General features: G+C 44.7%; 1 protein-coding gene across 6 annotated transcripts in view; it reads left to right on the forward strand.

Annotated features, from left to right (window-relative positions):
* Positions 1-19850, forward strand: part of DDC (dopa decarboxylase) — a 94588-nt gene that overhangs the window by 46881 nt on the left and 27857 nt on the right. For all 6 annotated transcript variants that reach the window (XM_004007693.6, XM_012176274.5, XM_042248334.2 and 3 more), the window contains 3 exons: positions 792-858; positions 5963-6057; positions 10861-10928. In XM_004007693.6, coding sequence (XP_004007742.3) covers positions 792-858; positions 5963-6057; positions 10861-10928 — 230 coding nt within the window. The remainder of the gene's footprint in view (positions 1-791; positions 859-5962; positions 6058-10860; positions 10929-19850) is intronic.

Consider the following 19850-nt stretch of genomic DNA (forward strand, 5'->3'; position numbering starts at 1 on the left):
AATAACTCACGCGGGTCAGGATCAAGCCTGCCTCGCCTGCTCCTTTCTGCTGGAACCTGGGCTTCGTGCCCACCCTTTCCTCTCTCTCCATCACTTCCTCTACCTCCTGATCAACACTGGTGCTTGCCTGTGTGGCCCTGCATGGCATGGCATCCCCTCTGCCTGTGGGTATCACAAGCTATCACTTCAGTGGCCATAGCCGCCCACACTGTTGGCCTTCCCTGACCTGAATAACAAAGCATCACTGTCTCCAGCTCATGTGACTATGTCAGCTGAGCCATCCCAGGGCAGAGCCCCACTTTCAGTTTTCAGATTAAACACAAGTGGTCGTAGGTGGAATGCAACCAGGGAGGCCTCCAGCCCGGTTCTCGAGTTTACTATCTTTGTTTTTCTGATCCTTCCGTCTCTATTCTCGGGGCACAGATAATTGCTGGAGGCTCCATAAAGGCTACACAGATGGCATGAAATGTCAGTCTTGTCACATTGAAAGAGAAATTTCATTATTTAGACAGCACTCGCCACCATAGATCAATTAGGCTCTTTGGTTTTGAAAACATCAGATGCTTTTTGATCGTTCGGAGGGTGTTTGCATGCAGCGAATGTTTCAGCACCCAATCTGTGCCAGCAACGTGTGAGTTCCCAGCAACACGAACAAATAAGATGCAGACCCTGGTCTCAAGAGCTTCGTGGGTTGCCAGGGCTGGGCCTGGGGGTGTGGCTGTGTGTGTGGAGGTTGTAGCAGGGACTATGATGTAGGACTGAACAAAGCACATTTGCTTCTTACCCTCCAGGTGGTGGCTACACTGGGGACCACATCCTGCTGCTCCTTTGACAACCTCTTAGAAGTGGGGCCCATTTGTAAGTATCTGTTTAAATTTTATTTGGAAAAAATTTTCCTGATATCCAAAGACTTTAGTGAGCTGCCTTTTTGGGCTCTCCTAATAATATAACATTAACTTAATATTATATTATACCATTATATAATAATATAATAATATATAACTGACTCATTGGAAAAGACCCTGATGCTGGGAAAGATTGAAGGCAGGAGGAGAAGGGGATGACAGAGGAGGAGATGGCTGGATGGCATCACCGACTTGATGGACATGAGTTTGAGCAAGTTCCGGGAGTTGGTGATGGAATTGCAAAGAGTTGGACATGACTGAGCAACTGAACTGACTGACTGATAATATATAAATGTAACATATAGTAATATACCATATGATAATATTAACATCATGAAACTTATTGTGGGATAGTCTGCCAAACTCTTCTCATGTTTGTAGTGGCACAAATCTCCTTAAGCTTGAACTCCAAACACTCAGAATTTGGGCTAATTGGACAACAGTTAACCTTAGCTGTACCAACACTGTTGGTAAGTAAAATACCACGGTGATATCAGATTGCAAAGGCTGTGTTGTCCCATTGAAGAGAACCAACCTTGCAGATTCTCAGAGGGTTTTATGTGGGATGGCAGGAGAATTTCTTGTCCTTGGAGTAAGTCTTCCAGCATCTTTTTTTTTTTTTTTTTTGCCTTCTTGGAATTCCTGAACATAGGTGAGCAAATAAAGCAATTAAGCAAATCAATTAAAAAAACAAAACAAAACAAAACTAGATTCCTCAAAAGAAGAAAGTGAGCTTTGTGTGTTTACTGGGAGCCTCCCTGGAGGAAGGCATGGCCACCCACTCAAGTATTCTTGCCTGGAGAATCCCGTGGACAGAGGAGCCTGGCAGGCTACAGTCCATGGGGTCACAAAGAATCGAACGCGACTGAGTGGCTAACAGTTCACTTAACTTCCTTCTTCCCTCAGTGGAGCCTTGAGGTTTTCTTAGAATTCAGAGAATTCAAAGGTGAGCCGGGAATTAAGTGGCTTGGACTGTTGCTAGAAGGCCTCTCCTCAGGCAAGGGCCCAGCTTATGAGCATCCTCTCTGTCCTCGGGGCAGGAGAACCAGCTCCCTAGCTGCAGGCAGAGCCGCTGCCCAGGGCTGGGGGAGGCAGGTGGCAGGAGCCCCCTGGAGGGCCTAGATGTTTCTGGGCCATGCTGTGGCTTGTGCTAGGCATCCAGCCGGCTGCTGGGCCTGGCTCACTGCCCATTTGTGGAACTCCAGGGGTTTCTCAGCTCTCCTCACCTGAGTCCACCTGTGGACCATACTCAGGGGATGCAGGGGTGGACCATCTGCCCCCTACCATGAGTGATGGCTGGATGGCGTGCGTTGAGCCGGCCGCAGTCACAGCAGCTGTGCTTCAGCCCAGCTGCCCTTGTGGCTTCAGTTCTGAGCTCTGTCCCTACCTGCAAAGTGCAGTCAGAAGTACCTGTCATTGTGACCTGATGGGATTCTGAGTGAGTTAACACACAGAGAGGGCGTGAGGCAGGAGGGTGGGGGGAGCCCTTGGGATTCAGGAGCTGCGAGGCTGTTGGCTGGCGCACCGGGTGGCCGTGGGCGTTCCTGGCCTGTGACCACGGGCTCTAGCTCCCTAGCCGTGACCGTGGCGGACAGCTGTCCCACCCGCTGGCTGGGGTCAGAGGTGCAAGGCCGGGGTGGGAGGCCAGGGAGGAGGCACAAGCTGGCTGTGGCCATAGGCGTGGCTTCACGGGATGCAAACCCCGATCCTGGGCCAAGGCGCTGGGCCACTGGATTCAGATGTCAGGCTGGGAACTGGACGTCCAGGCCCCTGCCAGTGGATGGCAGTCCACGGCTATTAGATTAGAGGGCTGAGAGCCCCACGGGGCACAGCCCACAGGACCCCGCCCCCAGCACTGGCTGCTCTCCTATCCTGGGGCTCCCGTGGCCCCCGGGGCTGGGGGCTGTGGGAAGAGCTGGATCATTGAGGGGCTTTTGATGCCAACATAGAGGCTGTTCCCAGGGGGCTGAGGGATCCAGTGAGTACCACTACCCTCCACCTACTGCCTAGGCTTATCCAGGAGGGCAATTTGGACGATTCTACTTATTATTGGCAAGGCTCTTATGAACCATGGGTGGTGTCCTCACAGTGAATGAGCACCTTTTACCTGCTTGCCCTCCTCTGAGTGTCATTTTCTTGCTTGTCACCAAATATTTAGCATTCTTCAACTTTGGACAAAACCAGGTCAACCTGGTTCTATAGTGTGATGAGAAAAAACCATTAAAATAATTCAGATTAGTTGTCTTGGCTAGTATTTGACCAAGAGGCTCATCAGAACCTGGTCTTCTCTCAACTACTGCTTTAGGAAAGATGCTTTTTTAAAAAGCAATGTTTATTATTTATGTATGTGTTTGGCTGCTCCAAGTCTTAGTTATATCACATGGGATCTTCAGTCCTCGTTGAGGCATGTGGGACCTTTGGTTTCAGCATACAGACTCTTTTTTAAAATTGATTATTTCTCTATGGCTGCGCTGGTTCTTTGCCGCTGTGCACGGACTTTCTCCAGTTGCTGCCGGCAGGGCCTACTCTTCAGCTGCTGGGCACCTGCTTCTCCTGGCGGGGGCCTCTCTTGTTGCAGAGCACATGCTCTCGGGCCCTTCGGCTTCAGGAGCTGTGGCCCACGGGCTTACTTGTTCCACAGCATGTGGGGTCTTCCTGGACCAGGGGTTGAACCCATGTTCCCTGCATTGGGAGGTGGATTCTTGACCACTGGATGGTCAGGGAAGTCCCGTGTGAACTCTCTATTTACAGCATGTGGGATCTAGTTCCCTGACCAGGGATAGGCCCCTGCATTGGGAACACAGAGTCCTAGACGCTGGATCACTCGGGAAGTCTCAGGAAAGACACTTTCTGTTTAGTTTCTTTTGAAACAATTTGCCAGTGAGACTGCTTCAGTTGGTCACCTTGGAGTGATCAGTGGAAATTCCTGGCAGACTTTATTGAGAAAAGGGTAAGAAACAGAAAGCAGAGAGTTGCAAGGCAGACAGGCAGAAAGTATGAGGTGGGAAGCTGAGGTGGAGGTCCCGGGTGTGTGGGAGGGGATACAGGGCAGGCAGGATGGAATGGCTGGTGAGGATGCACTGTCTGGGGGATGAGTCCTAGCAGACACGGCCTTCCCCTCCCCAGAGCCAAGAGCAAAGGCCAGATCTCCTTGGGGTGAGGCTAGTTCTCTCTGCAGCCGTCTTTCTGGGGACCCCCTTCCCACCCGAGGGCCCTCTGTCTTTCCCCACCTACTGCTCACTCCGGGATCTCCTGTACCCTCTGGAGTGACGCAGCCTTGGGGGCTGGCATCATTCCAGCCCCCTCCTTGGGGTCTGAGGTCAGATCTCCTCTCCTCATCTTCCCAGGCGAGGCCCAGCCAAGGAAAGGGGTTGTGGTTTTACTGTGTGACAAGTGTCTTTCTCGCGGGGTGAGGGCTGAGGGGTCCCCAGAACTCCATCCCCCTCCTCCTGCCCTCATGGCTGTGTTCCTTCCTGCCTTGTCTGCCTGAGCTGGGCACAGACCCTGGCATCTGTCAGGCTCTACCCAACTGCCTCTAACAGAAAATGCAGTTCTCTGACAGCGGCCTCTGCAGCCCCACGGAGAATCCAAACTTGCCCTGAGAGTTTGTGTCCATCCTGTACGCGTGTCTGAAGCTTCTCCCTCCCTCAGCAGAGCTGAGCTATAGCAGCGACAGATGACAGCATTGCTGCTGCGGTGCGGGCCATTGCGTCCTTTCCTGATCCCATTTCTCCTAAGGCTTCCTGCCCTTTCTGGCACACAGCCACATCTGAGGGGGGCTCTGAGGGCACCCGGGGGCAGGCACGTTAGGCTGCACCCAGTGTGACTCTCTGGGTTAATTATCATTGTCCCAGGACACAGCTGATCTTAATCCAACTTTCGTTGGATTGGATTTCGAGGGCTTTCGTTCCTTCCATCCTGAAGTTCAAACTGAATCTCTGCTTTGAAATGTGTCTTCCATCTTTTATCAGCAGAATTCAGAACTGGTCCTCACTCCTCATAGCATTGTGTGTGATGAGCCAGCATCACACAGGCAAAAGTGAACTGAATCTATTCACCTGCGTGGCTGCATTGGCAGGTCCCGACCGGCCCCTGCAAGGGGGCCCTGATCCAGGTCTCCCGGGGCAGCATCTGCCCCCATAAGGGGAGGAGCCCACCCCTTGATCTAGACCCACCACCTCTCCTGCTTGCGTATTTCACAGCCGTGGGAAGCACCCAGCGCGGAGGCTGGGAATAATCACAGTGATCGTGTCGCTCCTCGCTGAGTCTGTCTAGTGTCGTGATGGATACAGTATGAGTGTCACCTGGTTTATCCCTCGGGGTCTGAGTGCTGTTTTATCTCTGTTTGCCGAGAGCAGAGTGAGCCTGTGGCATGGCAGTAAGGCCACACGGCAGTGGGCACCTGGGGAAGGGATTTGAATGCAGATGCACCCGAATCGAGGAGCACGTTCAGACAGGACTCTCCCAGCTCAACGCTAGAAGGTTCCTGTCCTGTGAGGCCCTTCTGGTGTGGCTGGAACACAAAATTCACACTCATGAAAGGAGTTGAGAAGATTCAGGAAGCATAAAATAGGTGCCTGGACTTTCTGCGGAGATGGAGGGGGGCAGAGAGACCAGTGGGGACTGTGGGTGGTCCCCACCTCAAGAGATGCTTGTGGGAAGGGCTTCAGAGCCCAGAGATTTGGAAAGAAAGTTCGCAGTGAGTGCGGCTGGGAGAGCAGATCAGAGTGCATACCTGGAGTGGATGTGGACAGCAGGATGCGAGTGGGGTATGCTGGTCTCATGGAGCTCTGCTGGGCCTGAGGGTCAACTCGGAAAGTCCAGGTGCTCCCTTCGCCTCCATGCACGTGCTGCGTACTGGTCCGCGTGCCCAGCGCTGTCGGGCCAGCAACAATGAAGAACTGCTGCCTCAGCATCACCGCCTGTCAGGGATGCAGACATCAGACCAACAAACGCTATTGACAGACGATGTTCAAAAGGTGCTGGGATGGGACAGGTGCTTGACTCCGGCATGGGGACATCCCTCCAAGAACTCACAGGTCATTTCTGGGCTTCAGGTCATGAGGAGGGCTTGTGGCTGCACGTGGACGCCGCCTACGCAGGCAGTGCCTTCATCTGCCCTGAGTTCCGGCATCTTCTGAATGGCGTGGAGGTGAGTGTGCTCTTCAACGAGATCACTTTTATTTATTTACTTATTAAAGTTTTTATTGGAGGGTAGTTGCTTTACCCTGATGTGTTAGCTTCTGCTGTATAGCAAAGTGAATCAGTTATACATACGCAGTTCTCTGAGACGAGCTCAATGGGCAGGAAATCAACAAGACCATTTTTTAAAGGTATATATACTGTGATCAGCGATTAGTCTTTATAAAGTTGTGATACTTTTATTTTTCGCTACTGTGGTTCATTTCAGCAAGTGATTTCCATACCCATTTCTGTGATGATTAGAAGTTACACCTCCCTGTGACAGGGGGTGAGAAGCTTCCTGGTTCCAAAAACTGTCTTCTCAAAGAAGACACACCTGATGTTTATACTATTTCTTAGTCTGCAGATCCTGGGCAGAGTTGTCATGATAGGATAGATTTTTAGTTCATAAGATGATGGGGAAATATTTAGGAAGAAAATAAAATCTTAATGCATTTCAGATCAATGGGTAGTTATTAAACACCAGCCCACCATTCTATTTAATCTAAGTCAATGTTACAGTCATGTTCTGATCATGCGACTGAGCATGATGTTCACCTTCATAGACATGGAACGAGCAGCCATCAGTGCATTTAAATGTCCCGTGCACGCTCAGAATTTGGAATATATGGCCTGTAATGCCTCCTAAAACATCTGATTCTTTTGAGAAACTGTGATCAAAATGGTTGACTTCTCCAGGGTGCAGACTTAACACAGAGAGATGATCTTAGAGACAGATCCTAATAAATTATTCCAGACCCAAGCAGGTTTTCACTGTCAGCAGCTCACAGGGCAGGAGGTTCCTTCTTGCTGGGGACTCAGATGTACATGCAGCGAAGGGCCCAGAGCAGCAGGCTTTGTCAGTAATGACTTCATGCTTACAGACAGGGGTTTCTTGAGACCATGGCCTCATGTGGTGCAGGAATCAAGGGTGTTGTCTTGGGATTGAACAGCTGGTTTGCATCCTGGCTTTGCACCAAGACCAGCCTTGTTCCCTTGGGCAGGCTAGTAACCTCTCCACACCTCACAAAATGGATTCCATAACCCAGCCCCCTTTGAGGGGTTATTATAAAAGTCAGAAGTGTTAATCATATTTAAAGGGCTGAGGCAGCACCCACACACAGCACATGTTATTCTCATTTCCCACTACAACCTGGAGAGACTGTCCCTCCAAGCCTCTCTCTGATCTGTTGTCTGCTGCCAATCAATTTTCTAATGACTGCTTTGAATTCTCATGACACCATAATACTAGAAAAGTAGGTCTCAGTGGTATATAATACAAAATTCTCATCTTTGAAATGAGTAATCCTTTCGTCACTAATGAATGAAGATGCATTCTGGTGTATGCCTCCATCACATCCATCCGTCCATTCACTCATTCATTCAGTAATTACTTATTGATCTCTGAATGTGTGCAAGGGCTAAGATCAGTCCTCGGGGGTACAGGCAGGCCTCTGGAAATCTTGGGAAGGGATGAAAGTACATGAGAAGTTCTGGTAACAGGGTGCTCACACTGACTCCTGTAGTTTATGGCTGATAGTTAGTTAGGTGGGTGTTTGGTGCTGAGAGATGAAGAAGAAATCTCTCCAGTATGTAAATATGTTTTGTTGTGGTCCTATGTGTGATGATACATACCACTGGGAATGTCTCCCTCCCCTGGGACCTCAAGAGAGCAAGGGTAAAGCATCCATCAGGGCGCATGTGCCCCTCCCAAGGCCTGGTCTTTTCTGAGGGTCTAGAGTAGAATTTCATGATCTGTTCCCACTACACTCTTCGCTATGAACCAACAACTCAAAGTTTCACTTTCATGAGGTGGTGTCTAATTGTCAGACCACCACAGTGGTGGGGCAGCACTCCACCCATCTCTCTGCAGTGAGTTCCTATCAGTATCAGATAGGGTTTCATACCCAGCTGGGAGGGCCGGCTGCTCAGCTGGCAGATAAGGGACTGTAATATCCTGTCTACCCTGCCCAGCCCTGCTGATAAGTGCCTTCCTCTCCATCAGCAGGAAGAAACATCCCTGTGGGTAATGAAAGACAGAGAGGTTTAAAGAGATCAGCCCCCAGGAGGAAACTAATGAAATTCCTAGCAAACAAAGCCCTTCTTTCACCTTTTGTTTCTCATTATCAACAAACGAAACTCGTTGTCATTTCCTGCCTCTTTCTCAACTTTGCTTTTTATTGGAACCTGGAGGGAAATGAATCTGCACCCCTAGAGTGGGTGGAGGGGTGAGGTGGCCATGAGCAGATCCAGTGTCTGCCCTCCAGCCCCTCCTGGCCCTTTGTGTTCTCCTGCCTCCTCCTGCTCCTCCCTTGTCAGGATGGAGGGGAGGTGTCCCAAAGCCTCAGGGAGACTTTGAAGCTTCCCCCCCGGGAGATTCCTCCCAACTGGGGTCTCAGCAAGACCACTGTCATCATCCGCTTCAATTATAGATGCAGCACATGGCCTCAGGTGGACTCAGCCAAAGGACAAGCCAGGGGCACATGCTCTGACAAGTCAGTGAAAACACAGACTGCCCTAGTCAGTCTTGCTGGTTGAAATCTCTTATTTGTCCTACTTGAAAATAATAGGTTGACACTTGAACTTGACGAGTGACCCTAGAGCCAGTTGTTGGCAATTGTTACCACTGGTGTCCAGAGACCCTCTCACTGTTTTGAGTATAATGAACGTGGATGGTGTCTTTGGAACGAAGAAGAAAATATTTAGAGAAACAAGAACAGTTGTTGCTCTATTACATCCATATTGGTAAAAGAACCATCCAATTCAATGAAAAATGGGCTGATCCTGATTGCTGTATATTAGTTACGATATTTTCATTTCCCATTGTTGATCATGGTACGTATACTCTGAGAACTTTGCTAGTTCATAAAGTTTGGGAACCATGCATGAAGTATTTTCTAAGCTGAATCAGTCCAATTTTCTGCCACAGCACCTGTGAATTAAAATTCCAGTTGTCAAACAGTCTAGTAGTTTGAAATGTGGATACATTTTATGTGACTTCAGACTATGCAAAATTGAAAGTACACAGCATAAAATATGAATAACATCTCATTTTATGTGGAAAAGTAGAACTATGACTTTCCTCAAAAATGAATCGGGATTCACCAGTGTCAAAGCAGGAGAGCCCACTGAACTATAAAGTGTGTTTGTGTTGCTTCTTGGGGGTGGGCATCCTCATGGATGATAGAAATGTCCCATGACCTTTCATATGCTTTGAAATTCTGCATGTTTTATGTTATCCAAGGTCTTTGAAAGGCATCCCTTGATCCAAATATGATAGCCCTACACCAAATTAGGATTAACCCATTTAAATTTGCATATATTTTTAGGAAAGCCTTAGATATTATCTAATTCCAATCCCTTACATAAATTTCCATAGAAAAATGCTGCTGCCACTTCAGTAAATAAAGGGTGTTGCAGCCATCCAGACTTCACCTCACAGCCGCCCCTGAAAGGGAGCCTTGTGGGGACTCAGGACAGGAATGCCAAGCACACTGGCCCCAGGTAGCTGAGATGCCCATCAAGGTAATGATTTCATTGAGCCCAGACTCATGCAACTTCCCACACAAACAAAAGCCCTAAATTCCTTAACTTGACATGTTTGGTTTCCTTGGCCTGTGTGATAAGTCACTTTCGTCATGTCTGACTCTTTGCGACCCTATAGACTGTACCCTGCCAGGCTCCTCTGTCCATGGGGTTCTCCAGGCAAGAATACCGGAGTGGGCTGCCATGCCCTCCTCCAGGGGACCTTCCTGACCCAAGGATCGAACCCTCGTCCCCTGCATCTCCTGCGTTACAGGCAGATTCTTTACCACTGAACCACCAGGGAAGCCCTTGGTTTCCTTTGATTGACAGTACTGGTTTGATGTTCCAACTACCTGATCTCTGCTGCAAAAACCCCTATATAGCTTGGCCTCCCCTTTCCCTCTTCAGGGCCGTCCCTCGGAGTGACCTGAGATTGCTGTCTTCTGGGCTTGGAGTCCTGGGAAAGTCTGTCAAATAAAGCATAACTCTCAGCTTTTAGCTTGTGCCTTTTTTACAGCCAACAACCTGATACCTTTTATGCCCGGTGGGCCATAGTCTCGCTCTGGTTCTGTGGGTGTGCCCTGCAGGGTGCCCCCAAGGCACAGCCCTACCAGCTCAGCCAGTCTCTCCCCTCGCCCTCTATGAGCAGAGCCTGGTTTAGGGCCGCCTGTGACGTCATTTTATAAGCCCCGCCCAATGACTGCTCTCGCCAGTTCTCTGGACGTAACCAGAGCTGCTCGAGAGCACAGCCACTTTTCCATCACATGGCTCTCCCACCTGTATGGCCCTACAACCACAGAGCAGTTACAGGGTTTGCACCAGACGGTTTCTGCATCACCCTCAGGACCACGCTGAGGCGTTCACAGCTGTTATTTCATGACTTTTCCACAAAGCAGGACTCCCATCCAGGCACACGGAGAAGCAGTTGTGCCCAGATGCCAACCCATATTCTCTGGCTCCAAAGCTCTTCTCCTCCCTTTGTGCCTCAGCCCGGAATTAGATATATTAGTTTCATGTTTCATGAGATAGGATTTGAAATGGATGAAATGAGGCTCAGGTAGCTGGGATAGCTGCCCAAGTGCCCATGAGCCCCAGACTCCACAGTTTCACCTGATTCCCATTCTGTCTGACTGATCAGACTATTTTTATTTGAGAATACAAACTGTTAATTACTCCGCATGAGGTCTTATTTTTAGCTAAGCATTAATAATTGAAGTGTTTTCTTTTTGTTGTTCTTATTTCTTGGCAGTTTGCAGATTCATTTAACTTTAATCCCCACAAATGGCTCTTGGTGAATTTTGACTGCTCTGCCATGTGGTAAGTTTCCCTGTTCACTAGATGTCAATTACGCTGCAATAATGCTGCTTCTTAGACAAGTTTATATGAAAGAAACCTGGCAGGTGAACTGACATTGCTGGGGAAACACACAAAACACTACCTGCCTGCATTTCTGCACAATGGGTAATGTTCTTACTAAATCTTACCCTGTCGTTTGCTGTCATCTGGAACATATTGGCACAAGAGAAGTTTAACAGAGAAAAATCTGATCTAATTTACCTAGTATTAACAACAACAGCAAAATAATACAAATTAACCTTAGTACTTACTTGTAATTCGTTTGCTTCTATGTTTTTATTCTTAAATGTTTAATAAATCTATGTCTAAATGCTTAAAAGCATTTGCTAAGCAAAAAGAAAAGTAATTCTATTTTCTAAGAAGTTCCCTGGAAATTCTTAATAGCCGTACCATCAGCACATTGGTTATATTTAGAGCAAGAAAAAAGAATTCAGAAATTAAAGGGGATGACATTTCACTGCACTGATGATGTTTAAAGAAATAATGAAGACCAGAGTAGAATGGCATCACTAGAAAATGTTGCTTCTTAGTTTATTAGAGTAAGAAGTTGGTTAATGAATCCTTAGATCTAGGAGTTTCTCATGAATTTTGTGCAAAATTGTTTATTGCGTAATTAAGGGAATGGATTTCCTCCTTAAAAAGCTGAGGAAAGCAACTGAAGTCAGCTCTCCAAGTTCACCTTAACTTATCTATCTAAAGATAAGCTGCACTCAGTGCTTCGTTGTTATGGTTTACTCACTAAATCGTGTCTAACTCTTTGTGAGCCCATGGACTGTAGCCCACCAGGCTCCTCTGTTCATGGGATTTCTAAGGCAAGAATATTGGAGTGCGTTGCCTTTTCCTTCTCTGCAGAATCTTCCCAGTCTGGGAATTGAACTTGCCTCTCCTGCATTGGCAGGCAAGTTCTTTACCACTGTTTTAGGTCCTTTTTGGTCAGTCTTAGCCACAAATTCTGATACATGATTTTAAAACCCATTTGTATCTGGGTTAAAGTTTGTCAGAAATACTAATAAGAACTTAGAAAAGCTATAGCTTTTATGAATGTTAGTATTCTTGTGGTTGTGTTTGCCTATTTTACCTAAAGGAAAATGCTTTGAGGATAGTTTTGTGTAGTGTGTCAAAACTCCCTTTGCTCTAACTTTAAATTGGGTTGAGATGGAATTCTTTTCTGCTGGGGTATTTGATCAGGTGCAGACAATGTCTGAGGGCTTCACTGGTGGCTCAGACAGTAAAGAATCTGCCTGCAATGCAGCAGACCTGGGTTCAATCCCTGGGTCAGGAAGATACCCTGGAGAAGAGAATGGCTACCAACTCCAGTATTTTTTAAAATTAATTCATTTTAATTGGAGGCTAATTACTTTACACTATTATAATGTTTTGCCATACATTGACATGAATCAGCCATGGGTGTACATGTGTTCCCCATCCTGAACCCCTCTACCACCTCCCTCCCCATCCCATTCCTCAGGGTCACCCAAGCGCACTGGCCCTGAGCACCGTGTCTTATGCATCGAATCTGGACTGGTGATCTATTTCATATTTGGTAATATAAATGTTTCAATGCTATTCTCTCAAATCATCCCACCCTCGCCTTCTCCCACAGAGTCCAAAAGTCTGTTCTTTACATCTCTGTCTCTTTTGCTGTCTCAGGTATAGGGTCATCATTATCATCTTTCTAAATTCCATATATATGCATTAATATACTCTATTGATGTTTTTCTTTCTGACTTACTTCACTCTGTATAATCGGCTCCAGTTTCGTCCACCTCATTAGAACTGATGCAAATGCTTTCTTTTTAATAGCTGAGTAATATTCCATGTGTATATGTACCACAGCTTTCTTATCCATTCATCTGCTGATGGACATCTAGGTTGCCTCCATGTCCTGGCTACTGTAAACAGCACTGCAATGAACATTGGGGTACACGTGTCTCTTTCAATTCTGGTTTCCTAGGTGTGTATGCCCAGCAGTGGGATTGCTGGGTCATAAGGCAGTTCTATTTCCAATTTTTTAAGGAATCTCCACACTGTTCTCCATAGTGGCTGTACTAGTTTGCATTCCCACTAACAGTGTAACAGGGTTCCCTTTTCTCCACATCCTCTCAGCATTTATTGCTTGTAGACTTTTGGATAGCAGCCATCCTGACCGGCATGAGATGGTACCTATTTGTGGTTTTGATTTGCATTTCTCTCATAATGAGTGATGTTGAGCATCTTTTCATGTGTTTGTTAGCCATCTGTATGTCTTCTTTGGAGAAGTGTCTGCTCAGTTCTTTGGCCCATTTTTTGATTGTGTCGCTTATTTTTCTGGAATTGAGCTACAGGAGCTGCCTGTATATTTTTGAGATTAATTTTTTGTCAGTTGTTTCATTGCTATTATTTTCTCCCATTCTGAAGGCTGTCTTTTTACCTTGATTACAGTTTCCTTGTTGTACAGAAGCTTTGAATTTTAATTAGGTCCTATTTGTTTATTTTTGCTTTTATTTCCGTTATTCTGGGAGGTGGGTCATAGACGATCCTGCTGTGATTTATGTCAGAGAGTGTTTTGCTTATGTTTTCCTCTAGGAGTTTTATAGTTTCTGGTCTTATGTTTAGATCTTTAATCCATTTTGAGTTTATTTTTGTTATGAGCAACCTAGATAGCATATTCAAAAGCAGAGACATTACTTTGCCGACTAAGGTCCGTCTAGTCAAGGCTATGGTTTTTCCAGTGGTCATGTATGGATGTGAGAGTTGGACTGTGAAGAAGGCAGAGCGCCGAAGAGTTGATGCCTTTGAATTGTGGTGTTGGAGGAGACTCTTGAGAGTCCCTTGGACTGCAAGGAGATCCAACCAGTCCATTCTGAAGGAGATTAGCCCTAGGATTTCTTTGGAAGGAATGATGCTAAAGCTGAAACTCCAGTACTTTGGCCACCTCATGCGAAGAGTTGACTCATTGGAAAAGACTTTGATGCTGGGAGGGATTGGGGGCAGGAGGAGAAGGGGACGACCGAGGATGAGATGGCTGGATGGCATCACTGACTCGATGGACGTGACTCTGAGTGACCTCCGGGAGTTGGTGATGGACAGGGAGGCCTGGTGTGCTGTGATTCATGGGGTCGCAAAGAGTCGGACATGACTGAGCGACTGAACTGAACTGAACTGATGGTGTTAGAAAGTGTTCTAGTTTCATTCTTTTACAAGTGGTTGACCAGTTTTCCCAGCACCACTTGTTAAAAAGATTGTTTTTTTCTCCATTGTATATTCTTGCTTCCTTTGTCAAAGATAAGGTGTCCACAGGTGCATGAATTTATCTCTGGGCTTTCTATTCTGTTCCATTGATCTATATTTCTGTCTTTGTGCCAGTACCATACTGTCTTGATGACTATAGCTTTGTAGTATATTCTGAAGTCCAGCAGGTTGATTCCTCCAGTTCCATTCTTCTTTCTCAAGATTGCTTTGGCTATTTGGGTTTTTTTTTTGCATTTCCATATAAACTGTGAAACTATTTGTTCTAATTCTCTGAAAAATACCATTGACAATTTGATAGGGATTGCATTGAATCTATAGATTGCTTTGTGTAGTATACTCATTTTCACTATACTGATTCTTCTTATCCATGAACATGGTGTATTTCTCCATTTGTGTCATCTTTGATTTCTTTCATCAGTGTTTTATAGTTTTCTATATATAGGTCTTTTGTCTCTTTAGGTAGATTTATTCCTAAGTATTTTATTCTTTTCATTGCAATGGTAAATTGAATTGTTTCCTTAATTTCTCTTTCTGTTTTCTCATTGTTAGTGTATAGGAATGCAAGGGATTTCTGTGCATTAATTTTATATACTTTGCTATATTCACTGATTAGCTCTAGTAATTTTCTGGTGGTGTCTTTAGGGTTTTCTGTGTAGAGGATCATGCCATCTGCAAACAGTGAGAGTTTTACTTCTTCTTTTCCAATCTGGATTCCTTTTATTTCTTTTTCTTCTCTGATTGCTGTGGTTAAAACTTCCAAAACTATGTTGAATAGTAGTCGTGAGAGTGGGCAAGCTTGTTCTGTTCTGGACATTAGGGGAAATGCTTTCAGTTTTTCACCATTGAAGATAATGTTTGCTGTGGGTTTGTCAGAGATGGCTTTTATTATGTTGAGGTATGTTCCTTCTATACCTGCTTTCTGAAGGGTTTTTTTTTTTTTAATCATAAATGGATGTTGAATTTTGTCAAAGGCTTTCTCTGCATGTATTGAGATAATCATATGATATTTATCGTTCAAGTTGTTAATGCAGTGTATCACATTGATTTATTTGCAAATATTGAAGAATCCTTGCATCCCTAGGATAAAGCCCACTTGGCCATGATGTATGATCTTTTTAATATGTTGTTGGATTCTGTTGGCTAGAAAATTTTGTTGAGGACTTTTGCACCTATGTTCATCAGTGATATTGGCCTATAGTTTTCTATATTTGTGGCATCTTTGTCTGGTTTTGGTTATTTTGGTGATGATGGCTTCATAGAATGAGTTTGACAGTTTACTTTCCTCTGCAATTTTCTGGAAGAGTTTGAGTAGGATAGGTGTTAGTTCTTCTCTAAATTTTTGGTAGAATTCATCTGTGAAGCCATGTGGTCCTGGGTATTTGTTTGTTGGAAGATTTTTTTATTACAGTTTTGATTTCTGTGCTTGTGATGGATCTGTTAAGATTTTCTGTTTCTTCCTGGTTCAGTTTTGGAAGGTTATACTTTTCTAAGAATTCATCCATTTCTTCCAAGTTGTCCATTTCATTGGCATACAGTTGCTGATAGTAGTCTCTTAAGATCCTTTGTATTTCTGTGTTGTCTGTTGTGTTTTCTCCATCTTCATTTCTAATTATGTTGATTTGATTCTTCTTCTTTTTTCTTGATGAGTCTGGCTAATAGTTTGTCTATTTTATTCATCTTCTCAAAGAACCAGCTTTTAGTTTTGCTGTTTTTTGCTAGTCTCCTTTGTTTCTCTTGCATTTATTTCTGCCCTAATTTTTATGATTTCTTTCCTTATACTAACCCTGGGGTTCTTCTTTTTCTAGTTGCTTTAGGTGTAAAGTTAGGTTATTTATTTGATTTTTCTCCTGTTTCTTGAGGTAGGCTTGTATTGCTATGAACCTTCCCCTTAGCACTGCTTTTACTGAATACCATAGGTTTTGGGTTGTGTTTTCATCTTCATTCGTTTCTATGCATACTTTGATTTCTTTTTTTATTTCTTCTGTGATTTGTTGGTTATTCAGAAGTGTGTTAGTTAGCCTCCATATGTCTGTATTTTTATTAGTTTCTTTTTTCTTGTATTTGACATTTAATCTTACTTCACTGTTATCAGAAAAGATGCTTGAGATGATTTAAATGTTTTTGCATTTACCAAGGCTAGATTTATGGCCCAGGATGTGATCTATCCTAGAGAAGGTTCCATGTGCACTTGATAAAAAGGTGAAATTTATTGTTTTGGGGTGAATTGTCCTATAGATATCAATTAGGCAATGGCACCCCACTCCAGTTCTCTTGCCTGGAAAATCCCATGGACAGAGGAGCCTGGAAGGCTGCAGTCCATGGGGTCGCTAAGAGTTGCGCATGACTGAGCGACTTCACTTTCTCTTTTCACTCTCATGCATTGGAGAAGGAAATGGCAACCCACTCCAGTGTTCTTGCCTGGAGAATTCCAGAGACAGTGGGCCCCCGTCTATGGGGTCGCACAGAGTCGGACACGACTGAAGTGACTTAGCAGCAGCAGCAGCAGCAGCAGCCCATTGTGTCATTTAAAGTTTGTATTTCCTTGCTAATTTTCTGTTTAATTGGTCTATCCATAGGTGTGAGTGGGTTGTTAAAGTCTCCCAGTACTATTGTGTTACTGTTAACGTCCCCTTTCATACTTGTTAGCATTTGCCTTACATAATGCGGTGCTCCTATGTTGGGTGCATATATATTTATAATTGTTATATCTTCTTCTTGGATTGATCCTTTGATCATTATGTAGTGTCCTTCTTTGTCTCTTTTCATGGCCTTTATTTCAAAGTCTATTTTATCTGATATGAGTATTGCTACTCCTGCTTTCTTTTGGTCTCCATTTGCATGAAATATCTTTTGCCAGCCCTTCACTTTCCCTCTGTATGTGTCCCTAGATTTGAGGTGGATATCTTGTAAGCAGCATATATAGTGGTCTTGTTTTTGTATCCATTCAGCCAGTCTTTGTCTTTTGGTTAGGGCATTCAACCCATTTACATTTAAGGTAATTATTGATAAGTATGATCTTGTTTCCATTTACTTTGTTGCTTTGTATTCGAGTTTATAAACTTTTTCTGTGTTTCCTGTAGAGAGAAGATCCTTTAGTGTTTTTTAAGAGCTGGTTTGATGGTGCTGAATTCTCTGTTTTTGTTTGTCTGTAAATCTTACCACCCTTACGGCAGAAAGTGAAGAGGAACTAAAAATCCTCTTGATGAAAGTGAAATAGGAGAGTGAAAAAGTTGGCTTAAAGCTCAACATTCAGAAAACTAAGATCATGGCATCTGGTCCTATCACTTCATGGGAAACAGATGGGGAAACAGTGGAAACAGTGTTGGACTTTATTTTTGGGGGCTCCAAAATCACTGCAGATGGTGATTTCAGCCATAAAATTAAAAGACGCTTACTCCTTGGAAGAAAAGTTATGACCAACCTAGATAGCATATTCAAAAGCAGAGACATTACTCTGCCAGCAAAGGTCTGTCTAGTCAAAGCTATGGTTTTTCCAGTAGTCATGTATGGATGTTAAAGTTGGATTGTGAAAAAAGCTGAGTGCTGAAGAATTGATGCTTTTGAACTGTGGTGTTGGAGAAGACTCTTGAGAGTCCCTTGGACTGCAAGGAGGTCCAACCAGTCCATTCTAAAAGAGATCAGCCCTGGGTGTTCTTTGGAAGGAACGATGCTAAAGCTGAAACTCCAGTACTTTGGCCACCTCATGCGAAGAGTTGACTCATTGGAAAAGACTCTGATGCCGGGAGGAATTGGGGGCAGGAGAAGAAAGGGACAACAGAGGATGAGATGGCTGGATGGCATCAGCGACTCGATGGACATGAGTTTGAGTGAACTCCAGGAGTTGGTAATGGACAGGGAGACCTGGCATGCTGCAATTCATGGGGTTGCAAAGAGTTGGACATGATTGAGCAACTGAACTGAACTGAACTGAAAGCTTTTGATTACTCCTTCATGTTTGAATGAGATCCTTGCTGGGTACAGTAATCTTGGTTGTAGGTTTTTCTCATTCATCACTTTAAGTATCTCCTGCCATTCCCTTCTGGCCTGAGGAGTTTCTATTGAAAGATCAGCTGTTATCCTTATGGAAATCCCCTTGTGTGTTATTTGTTGCTTTTCCCTTGCTGCTTTTAATATTTGATCTTTGTGTTTGATCTTCATTAATTTGATTAATATGTGTCTTGGAGTTTTTTGTCTTGGGTTATTCCTGTTTGGGACCCTCTAGTTTCTTGGACTTGAGTGCGTATTTCTTTCTCCATTTTAGGGAAGTCTTCAACTATTATCTCCTCAAGTATTTTCTCATGGCCTTTCTTTTTGTCTTCTTCTTCTGGGACTCCCATCATTTGAATGTTGGGCATTTAACATTGTCCCAGAAGTCTCTGAGGTTGTCCTTATTTCTTTTAACTCTTTTTTCCCTCTCTGGTTCATTTATTTCCACCTTTCTATCTTCCATGTCACTTATCCTATCTTCTGCCTCAGTTATTCTACTGTTGGTTCCCTCCAGCATGCTTTTGATCTCAGTTATTGCATTATTCATTATTGACTGACTCTTTTTTATTTCTTCTAGTCCTTGTTAAACATTTCTTGCATCTTCTCAATCCTTGTCTCTAGTCTGTTTATCTGTAACTCCATTTTGTTTTCAAGATTTTGGATCATCTTTACTATCATTATTCTTAATTCTTTGTCAGGTCGACTCCCTATCTCCTCTTTTGTTTTATTTGTTGGGTGTTTATCATGTTCCTTTGGCTGAAAATTTCTCTTCCTTTTCATTTGTTTAGATTGCTGTGTTTGGGGTGGCCTTTCTGTATGCTGGAAGTTTGTGGTTCCTCTTTATTGTGGAGGTTCCTCCCTGTGGGTGGGGTTGGACTAGTGGCTTGTCAAGGTTTCCTGATTAGGGAAGCTTGTGTCTGTGTTCTGGTGGGTAGAGCTGGATCTCTTCTCTCTGGAGTGCAATGATGTGTCCAGTAGTGAGTTTTGAGGTATCTGTGGGTTTGGTGTGATTTTTGGCTGCCTATATTTTAATGATCAGCATTATGTTCCTGCATTGTTGGAGAATTAGCTTGGTATGTCTTGCTCTGAAACTTGCTGGCTCTTGGGTAGAGCTTGGTTTCAGTGTAGGTATGGAGGCTTTTGATGAGCTCTTGTCAATTAATGTTCCCTGGAGTCAGGAGTTTTCCGGTGTTCTCAAGTTTTGGATTTAAGCCTCCTGCCTCTGGCTCTCAGTCTTATTCTTACAATAGCCTCTCAACTTCTCCGTCCATACGGCACTGATGATAAAACTTCTAGGTTAATGGTGAAAAGATTCTCCATAGTGAGGGACACCCAGAGAGGTTCACAGAGTTACATGGAGAAGAGAAGAGGGAGGAGGGAGATAGAGGTGACCAGGAGGAGAAGGGGGGATATCAAAGGGGGAGAGAGCAATCTAGCCAGTAATCAATTCCCTAAATATTCTCCACAGCCTGGAATACCCAGAGAGTTTCACAGAGTTAAGTAGAGAAGAGAAGAGGGAGGGAGGAGATAGAGGTGACCTGGGGGAGAAGAGGGAGTGTCAAAAGGGGAGAGAGCAATCAAACCAGTAATAACACCCCTAAGTAAAAATGGCTTGACTCCAGTAGTCTTGCCTGGAGAATCCCATGGACAGAGGAGCCTGGTGGG

This window comes from Ovis aries, chromosome 4 (genome assembly GCF_016772045.2).
Source record: "Ovis aries strain OAR_USU_Benz2616 breed Rambouillet chromosome 4, ARS-UI_Ramb_v3.0, whole genome shotgun sequence".
In the NCBI taxonomy this organism is placed as follows: domain Eukaryota; kingdom Metazoa; phylum Chordata; class Mammalia; order Artiodactyla; family Bovidae; genus Ovis; species Ovis aries.